The sequence below is a fragment of the Mandrillus leucophaeus genome, unplaced genomic scaffold (assembly GCF_000951045.1).
Source record: "Mandrillus leucophaeus isolate KB7577 unplaced genomic scaffold, Mleu.le_1.0 Scaffold241, whole genome shotgun sequence".
Lineage (NCBI taxonomy): Eukaryota > Metazoa > Chordata > Mammalia > Primates > Cercopithecidae > Mandrillus > Mandrillus leucophaeus.
In genome coordinates, this window is record NW_012102488.1 from 3166718 (window position 1) to 3176562 (window position 9845).

Below are 9845 nucleotides of genomic sequence, written 5' to 3' on the forward strand. Positions count from 1 at the left end.
TCCTGATTGTGATGGTGGTTATCTATACATGTGTTACAATTCCTAGAACTATATATTTAAACGTCAATTTTATTGTATAGTAATTTTTAAAATAGAATATTTTAGAACGTCCTCCTCCATTCCACCAATATTTTGAGTGCCTACTACATGCCAGGCACTGTGCAAAAGGTAATATGCTGTCTCTTATACACATCTAGATGTGTATAAGAGACAGGGTCGGGAGAGGGCGCGGCGGGCGCAGCGACGGCCTCTGCCCGCGCGACTCCAGCGCAGACCCCAGACCCGGAGCCCTACGGGCGGAGACGCAGGGGGCTCCTCTCTGCTTCGCCGCCGCTGGGTTTCCGGCGCCCTCGGACCTGCGGGAGGACAGGAGTGCAGCTGCGCCAAGCGAGGGCGTGCGTGGGGCGGGGCTGGGCGTACGTGCAGTAGGGGAAGGTGCTCCGCGTGGGAGTCCCCAGCGCTGGGCGGGCTCCTTCTGCACTGGGCTGGGCGCTCTGGACGGCAGCACACAACCAGATCCGAACAGGTGCTGTCACCATCGCCAGGAAGGAGAGGGACCCAATCTCTGTCCCTGGCTTCCGGAGCGTGTGTAGCTCCCGCAGGGGGTTGGGACAACCGGGCTAGGTGGGCGCTGTAGGAGAGGCGCCAACACACTCAGAAAGGGGCTTCATGTATTTAATGCTATTAAGTAATTGTTAAGTGTTTTAGATATAACACTGGTATTTTTTTTTAAGTCTTTATAGTTTAGGGGTGGGTAGAAATTAGTTAAAACAATATTGGCCATGAGTTGATAATTGTCTAGGCAGGGTGATGGTACCTGGAGGTTATACTGCTCTTAACTTTAGATTATGTTTGGCTTGTTCCTTAATGAAAATTTGTTGGGGTGATCGGACCCAACACCAGGCCGTGGGGGCAACGAAGTCCAGCGGAGTCAAAGGAATGAGAAAAGGCAAGAGAGAAAGTGGGACCAGGGGTATGGAGGCTGGGAAGGCCCTGAGCGCTGGGAGCCCATGCTATTTATTGATGATCAAAGAAACAGGTGGTGAGGATGTGGGGGTTGAAAAGAAGTGATGTATGAAGCGAATGAACTACAACTGTGACGGTTTAGCATTTTTCTTTGAAACATGGCTACTTAAGATAATGGGAGTGCTAGAAGCAAGGAGCTGGCAAGTCTAGACACGTTTCAAAGGCCATGAGGGATTTTACCCTGGACCCAGGACATGTTCCAAGCTCTGCCTCAGCTTCTCTCCCAGCACAGCTTTTCTCCCAACAAAACTAAAGAAAGATAAGACAGAATTTAAAATGAGGCTTCATTTGTTCTTCTTCTTCTGAGACAAGGTCTCACCCTGTCACCAAGGCTGCAGTGCGGTGGCTCCATCTCGGCTCATTGTAGTCCCCACATCCCCGACTCAAGTGACCCTCCCACCTCAACCTCTCAAGCAGCTGGGACCACAGGCAGGCACCACCGCGTCTGGTTAATTTTTTATTTTTGTGGAGAGGGGCTTCTCCCTGTGGTTGCCCAGACTGGTCTGGAACTCCTGGGCTCAGCGCTTCTCCTGCCTTGGCCTCCCAAAGTGCTGGGATTACAGGCATGAGCCACTGTGTCTGGCCTCATTTGCTCTTCTGATGGAGCAATCTGAGAGGGCATTGGGGTTCCCATCCTAGTCCCCCACAGAACCCCTCTGTCCCCTTCCCCACCACCATCTGCAACCCCAAGAATGTGCACTGATTGGCTAGGCAGTGTGCCCTGGAGCCTCCTGCCCTCTCTGACCACCCACCAGGGATAGGGGTGTCGCCTTGATGTTGGCTTCTTTGACATCCCTTTATCGCAGGAGGAAGTTCTGTCATGAACTCTCCTCCTGGCGTTCAGATGGTGAGTTGCCTTTATTGTTTCCAGAATGTGCTGCTTACCCATATTAAAACCAAACAAAAGGAGACAGTTTGTGGAATGGAAGATGTTTGTAAGAATTGGGACCCACCTCTCAGGCCCCCAATTATAGCATTCTCATCTCTTGGCAAATGTCCCCCATTGGGACAATACTGTAAGTCATATATCCAACAAAGGTCTTGTATCCAGAATGTATAAGGAACTCTCAAAACTCAACGGTAAGTATAGATGCATATGAAGGATCTTATTGGGGTGATGCAGATGTTCTAAAACTGGATTCTGGTGATAAATGTATGAAAATTCATTGAATTGTACACTTAAAATGGGTGGATTTTATGGTATGTAAATTATACCTCAATAAAGTTTTCTAAAAAAAGTCTCATGGTAAGAAAACGAACAATTAATTTTTTAAATGAGCAAGAGGTAAACAGACTCTTCACCAAAGAGGTATACAGACGACAAAAAAAAAAAAAAAAAAAAGCACATGGAAGATGTTCAAATCACTAGCCATTAGGGACATGCAAATTAAAACCAGGGTGGAATCCAGTTGCTGAAAAACTGGATCTCTCATACTTTGGTGGGATTGCAAAATGGTACAGCCACTCCAGAAAACAGTTTGACAGTTTCTTTCTCTTTTTTTCATTCATGTTATTATTATTATTATTATTATTTTTTTTTTTTGACAGAGTCTCGCTCTGTCACCCAGGCTGGAGTACAGTGGCACAATCTTGACTCACTGCAGCCTCTGCCTCCCAGGTTCAAGCGATTCTCCTGCCTCAGCCTCCCGAGTAGCTGGGATTACAGACACACACCACCATGCCTGGCTGATTTTTGTATTTTTAGTAGAGACAGGGTTTTACCATGTTGGCCAACCTGGTCTTGAACTCCTGACCTTAGGTGATTCGCAGCCTCAGCTTCCCAAAGTGTTGGGATTACAGGTGTGAGCCACCATGCCTGGCCTCAACAGTTTCATATAAAGTTAAATATACACTTACCATATAACCTAGCAATCACCCTCCTGAGTGTTTAAATAAATGAAAACTTTTATTCATACACAATCCTATATGTGAATCTTTATATCAGCTGTATTCATAATTGCCAAAAACTGGAAACAGCCTAAACATGCGTCAACATCATACAACTGAACACTCCTCAGCAATACAAAAAACCCCAGCTTGATTGAATCTTGAAGGCACTATGCTGAATGAAAGAAGCCAGTCTCCAAAGGTCACTACTGTATGTTTCCATTTAAATGGCATTCTTGAAAAGACCCAACTGTAGTGATGGAGAAAAGATATGTGGTTGCCAGGGGCTAGGAGTGCAGGGAGTCAGGAGTCTAAAGGAATAGCAGCAGGGAGTTGTTCTGGATGACAGATCTTTCCTGTGTCCTGATTGTGATGGTGGTTATCTATACATGTGTTACAATTCCTAGAACTATATATTTAAACGTCAATTTTATTGTATAGTAATTTTTAAAATAGAATATTTTAGAACGTCCTCCTCCATTCCACCAATATTTTGAGTGCCTACTACATGCCAGGCACTGTGCAAAAGGTAATATGTGTGAGGAGTGAATCAGAGCATCGGTGTGGGAGACAGACCTGAACTCAGCCATGATAGAGAACTGCAAAACGACCAGCGCCGTAGAGTCATGGAGGAGCAAGCCATGCCTTTCAGATGGGGAAACTCGGGATGGCTGCTCAGAGGAGGGGCATGTGGATCTGAAGGAGGGGTAGGAGCCATTCATTCATTCAGCAAACATTTATTGAGCACCTACTGTGTGCCAAGCTCGTCCTAGGCCCTGGGGATACCACCATGAATGTGAAGGAGCAGGTCCCCGTTCTCATGGAGCTCACACTCCAGTGGGTGAGTTGTGGATGACATATATGCCACCAGATAAAAGTGGCAGGTACCAAGGAGTGCTTGAGGAAGGAGGCAGGGTAATGTGATCATAGGGAGGCTGCTTTAGAATGATTGGGTGGTTAGGGAAGGCCTCTCAGAGGAGGTGACATTGAAGCAAAGAATAGATTGGAGCCATGCCCTGACCGATGTGGCTGTGGAAAGAGCTTGGGAAGCCTGGGGGAAGAGGAAGAAGGTTCAAGTAGAAGATAGGGAAGGCCAGGCATAGTGGCTCACACTTGTAATCCTAGCACTTTGGGAGGCCGAGGCAGGTGGATCATTTGAGGTCAGGAGTTCGAAACCAGCCTGGCCAACAAAAATACAAAAATTAGCTGGGCGTGGTGGTAGCTTCCTGTAATCCCAGCTACTTGGGAGGCTGAGGCAGGAGAATCACTTGAACCTGGGAGGTGGAGGTTGCAGTGAGCCGAGATTGTGCCATTGCACTCCAGCCTGGGCAATAGAGCACGACTCCATTAAAAAAAAAAAAAAAAAAAAAGATGATATGGCAAATGCCAAGCCTCTGAGCTGGGAAGAAACTAGAAGTGTGTGAGGGACTGGACAAGGGGAAGTGGAGAGAGATGGCGATGGAGAGGCAGGCCGGCACCATGGCTGACGCATAGTAGGTGCTGCTATGATATCATCTTTATCCCCATTGCCCGGTGCAGGGAAGGAAGACGGGCCAGAATTGAACTGTCTGAAGCTCCCTCCTGCTGGGACTTCCTGGGATCCCTCCAAGGCATTCAGAGAGGACAGTCCAGGCCCCCATCCTTGCCTCTTTCATGGCTGTGGCTGGTTTGATGGGGTTGATGGCCAGTGGTCAAATTTATTTAGGGCCTCATCAGCCACAACCCAGAAGGAAGCAGCAAACTGCTCACCCGGCCACTCACATCCTCTCACCCCACAACCCAGGGGGCCCTCAGTCACGCTGGGCAGCGTAGGGCCCTTCCGAAACCGTGTGGGTCTGGAAGAGGGGCGGTAGGAAGAGCCCAACAGTGCCCAGTACGCACACAAACACGAACACCCACAGGAACAGCCGGTCTACCACCATAGCCACGTACTTCCAGTCTTCAACGACCTGCAGGCAGAGAGAAGGGCTGGTCACAGGTGCCAAGTACTGGGGTCCCTCCTTTCCCCAAGTCAGGCCCTTACTATCTGGCCAGGGACTCCACAGGCCACAGGTGTGGAACTGCATACTAGTGGGGCAAGTTCTGAGTCCCAGACTGGCCTATCAGCTGGGCAGCTCTGAGCCTCTCTGAATGTTCTCCACCTCCACCCCTGCCTGTCCCCCACAGCACTTTAGGGCCACTGGGAACTTGGGCTGTACAGAAAAGTTAGGAACGTGAGGGCTTGTTAATACCACATACTGTGATTTGAAAACAAAATCTGGTTATAAATAGGAGATAGGGCCTGAGGATCTTGAAGCCCCATCTTCTCACTTTTACCCCAAACTCACTGCCTGAGCTGGTTCTAGCTAAAGAAAGAACTAGGTGGCTCTCACCTAGTTCAGTGGGAGCAGGGAAACGGGGGCTTACAGAACACCTGGAAATCCTACTGTTTAATTTGTTCAAGTCTGTTCACAGCAGCGTCTGTTCCCTGTAATTAAGACCCAGCCTCCTCCTGCTGCATCATCCAGGTCTCTGTGGTCTTCTTAGACCCTGCTGCAGGGTATAAGGTTGGCAGAGACCTGGCTGGCCTCCAGAGGGGCCACCACAGATGGGCCCTGTCTCCTTTGCACTGGGGGAGAGCCCAGAGAAACGCCCGTGTGCCCAGGATCCTGGCCTCCCTCCCCTATGCCTGCTTTCACACCCCTGGACTGGCTGGCTCACACTACATTCATTCCCTGGCAGAGACGGGCTGGATCAGAAGGCTTGGGAAATCAGCAGAGGCTCTGGAGTTGGAAATGTGGGCAGCAACGGGCATGCTGACGTCAGTGACCCAATTTGTCAGGGCCCTGTCAACGGTGTATCTAATGTGCAGGATAATCCTGTGTCAAGCCAACCCCGACACCTGCAACCAAGCATGACTGGCACCTGTCCCCAAGACTCAGCAGGCACAGCACAGCTCTCTCCACAGAGCACTCCTTGGCTTTCCTGGGTTTCTTTTTAACAGCCCTAATTTCAAGCGGTGTGCGTGTGCGTATGTGTGTGCGCGCACATGCTTTTCCCCCTTTTAATATTTTTGTGCTATTTATAGTGACCAGTTAATCACCAGGGTGGGTGAAAGTACTGAAGATGAGAAGCAGCATGGGCTGGTTTAGGGGCAGGCATGCTCTGGAAGGGAAGAAAGCCTCTTTTCTCCAACTATCCATGAGAAAGTCAATCAACCAATAAGCCGGCCATGTGCTCAGTGCAGGGCAAGAAACTAGGAAGGGCAAGAGAGTTTAAGGATGTCAGGTAGATCTGGGTACAGAGCCTGGCACTGCCCTGGGCCAGCTGTGTGCCACTGGTCAAGTCAGTGAACCTCTCTGAGCTTTGCTTTGAAAGCTTCCTTATTGTAAAATGGGGGTTCTACTAAAAGCCACTTCACAGGATTCCAGGGAGGGTTAGCAGTAATGTATGTCAGTTCCTGGCAGAGCACCTGATGTGTGGTTGGAGCTTAATGAACACTGGTGATTATAACAACAGGGGTCCTGCCCGGCTCCTTCCCTTAAGAGGCTTGTAATTAATTGAGCTAGAAAGAGCAGAAGGTACGTGAGTGCCAAGGGGGTGGTGAGGTCTTTAGAAGAGAGTTCAGGGTGGGTGCCGGCTCGGCCAGGGACGCAGGAGACCAGTACTTCTCAATCTAGAATGTGCACATGAACCACTAGGAACTGGTTAAAAATGCAGGCTCCAATCTGCCTCCCTGAGAGATCCTGGTTCAGTCAAGAAAGGGTGGTCCTACAGCATAGCCCACGTGGTTCTCACGTAGCCAGCAGGGCCCCAGGCTGCATATTAATGTTTGGGAACCAATGAATTAGGTGATGCTGACCTACAGAATGGTTTAACCTAAGTAATAGCATGATCAAATTAACGTTTTAGAAAGTGAAATCTGAGAATCCTATAAAGCTGTGCTTCTCAAACTGCAATGGGCCTGGGAATCTCCTGGGGACCTGGTTAAAATGCAGGTTTGGAGCCAGCAGGTTTGGACTGGGGCCTGAGACTCTGCATTTCTGATAACCTCTCAGGTGATGCCAGTGCTGCTGGTCCAAGAACTACACCAGAAGAATATCTCATGTCCTATATTCCATTTGTTTGCATTTCTCTTCTTTTCTTGGCACAGTGTGATTCTGGAGCTGTTCCTGCTCTTTTCTCTGTGGGCTAACTAATGGAATGCCGGTGCTTCTCCTTGAGAATGCAGTGAGTGGAAAGCAATCTTGACAAGATAAGAATGAGGAGATGTCCATTTTTGTCCATGCAGCTGCATAGGGGTAGACACCATGTTGTATAGTAAAAACCTGCCCAAAAAATCTGATCTGAAGGTGCTGATATGAGAACATTCACAAGAGCATGAAACTTGTTCTCCCTCCTGGTATGGAAATGGGTGTGAAAATTTCTGTCACCACCACATTCTGTGTTGTTACTATGACATTGTCCTTAGAAGTGTTATTTATTCAAAGGAGTCATGTGAAATACCCAGACTCCAGCACTCATTGCTTTGTCCTGTGAAAGTAAATTAAGCCTCTTTTTAAAAAATCTGTAATTCTAGGTCAGGTTCGGTGGCTCACGCCTCTAATCCCAGCACTTTGGGAGGCTGAGGTGGGCGGATCACCTGAAGTCAGGAGTTCAAGACCAGCCTGGCCAATATGGTGAAACCCTGTCTCTATTAAAAATACAAAAATTAACCAGGTGTGATGGCCAGCACCTGTAATTCCAGCTACTTGGGAGGCTGAGGCAGGAGAAGCACTTGAACCTGGGAGGCAGAGGTTGTAGTGAGCCGAGATTGTGCCACTGCACTCCAGCCTGGGCAACAAGAGCAAAACTCCGTCTCAAATACAAAAATAAATAAATAAAATAAAAAATCTGTAATTCTAGTTAGCACAATTGATTAATTCATTACCGTGGTAATCATAGTATATTTACTGATGTTCCTAAAGCCCTGAAAGCTATAAGTGCTTGAATGGCTTCTTTGCAAGTCTGAAGAGGATGGGGCAGATGCGGTTGGTACCCCAGCCCACCTGTGTTCCCTAAAGCCTGCAGAGTCACTTCCCAGCCTTCCGTTTCTGGTGCCTGCATTTCCTCTCTCCTCTGCCTCAGGGCTTTCTCCAGCACCAAGGGCGCTTTCTCTGGCAGGCTGGCATTACCTGGAAGCGCAGGGGAGTTAATGTCCTGGGGCTACCCTCATCCCTTAGGGAATGGGGGCTGCTGGGTAAATACCTCAGCCTCCTTCCAGGGGAGTGATTCTGAGGCTTGTTCCCACGGGTCCTCAGAGGCTCTGCAAGGGTACTGAGTCCCAGACACCCATGGCAGTATCCTGCTCATTCATTCTCCTTTCCCTGTCTCACTTTCCCTCCTTCCTCACTGTGCTTCCCGGGATCACATCCCAAGTAAACCACCTGCACCCAAGTCCCCATCTTAGGGTTTGCTTCTGGGACACCTAAAACAAACAAACAAAATCACTGGCACTTCCTTCCTCTCCCCGGATGCATGAAGCTAGAATATTTAACACAAACTCATTTCAATTTTGGATTCCTTATTCAGAGTTTGAGAGTTCTTGTTACCTGTGAATTAACTGCAGGAAGTGGGAAGCTGGTGCTACTATCTGAGCCCTTTCTGTTGGGCAGGTGGGCAGGGGCTGGCTAGCAACTTACACTCTGGTCTTCATCGTCATTCTTCATGTGCTGAGCGATGAAGCTGACACCTTCTAATGCCTCCTGCACATCCTGTCGGAACCTCCCAGAGGACCGCAGCCAGAAATCCCTGGAGCCGGCTGGAGACTTGGGAGCTGCAGAGGCAGGGTTCACAAAGTACATGGAGTTCCCATAGAGTTTGGAGGGGCTGGTGGAGGTGGTGGTGGCCTTGGGCTTGGTCACGTGTGACTTGCTGGGCAGGAAGGCTCTGGCCAGACTGCTGTCAGGGCCAGGGCGCTTCATGAAGAGGAAGGTAGGCAGCCTGTGCAGGAAGCAGCGCTTGACCCAGGGTGCCATGGTGTGGGTGCTGGGTGAGCGGTGGTGCACATTGAGCACGCAGACGCTGGTGACGATGGAGAAGGTGACCAGCACCATGGTGAACATGAGGTACTTGCCAATGAGAGGCACATCGAGGGAGGTGGGCGGCACGATCTTGGAGATGAGCAGCAGGAAGACTGTGAGCGCCAGCAGCACAGAGATGCACAGCGTCATCTTCTCGCCGCAGTCGGACGGCAGGTAGAAGACGAGGATGGCCAGCGAGGTGATGAGCACGCAGGGGATGATGAGGTTGATGGTGTAGAACAGAGGCTTGCGCTTGATGATGAAGTCGTAAGTCACGTCCACATAGCTGGGGTCCTGTGGGTTCACTGTCCTTCTCCCTGGGAGGGCCACTATGTCCCACTCACCACTGGGAGTAAAGTCATCCATGCTGGCTGTGGGTGTCATGAGGACCATGTCTATCTCCGTGTGGTCATAGGTCCAGGAGCGGAACTTGAGGGTGCAGTTCTGCTGGTCGAAGGGAAAGTACTTCACCTCAATCTTGCAGGCGCTCTTGTAGATGGCAGGGGGCAGCCACAGGACGCTGCCGTTGGACCGGACTACCAAGTTGGTGTAGACAGACACCTCATAGGTCCCGTCAGCGCTGAGCAGGGTCAGGGCATGAAGAACATCGTGAAACCCATACACAAGGCCTGGCCTGTTCTCAGAACTCACTGAAGAGCCCTTTGGGATTATTTCCCACTAGTCATCCTTCCACCCTTCCAGTCCCCCAGGCCCTCACTGAAAGGGGTCTGCTTTTGTTGGCAACTATGTCATGGAGAGAGCCCTACCATCAAAGCACCAAAGCATTCTTTTTTTTTTTTTTTTGAGACGGACTCTTACTCTGTTGCCCAGGCTGGAGTGCAATAGTGTGACATTGGCTCACCGCAACCTCCACCTCCCAGGTTCAAGCGA

The 9845-nt window shown here is 49.7% G+C and overlaps 1 protein-coding gene across 1 annotated transcript in view; it reads right to left on the bottom strand.

Moving 5' to 3' along the window:
* Positions 1-4321: 4321 nt before the first annotated feature.
* The window catches only part of CHRNB4 (cholinergic receptor, nicotinic, beta 4 (neuronal)), a 14112-nt gene continuing 8588 nt past the window's right edge, over positions 4322-9845 (bottom strand). The window contains exons 4-5 of the mRNA XM_011982730.1: positions 8574-9534; positions 4322-4862 (exon numbers count right to left, since the gene is read on the bottom strand). Coding sequence (XP_011838120.1) covers positions 4704-4862; positions 8574-9534 — 1120 coding nt within the window. The 3' untranslated portion in view covers positions 4322-4703. The remainder of the gene's footprint in view (positions 4863-8573; positions 9535-9845) is intronic.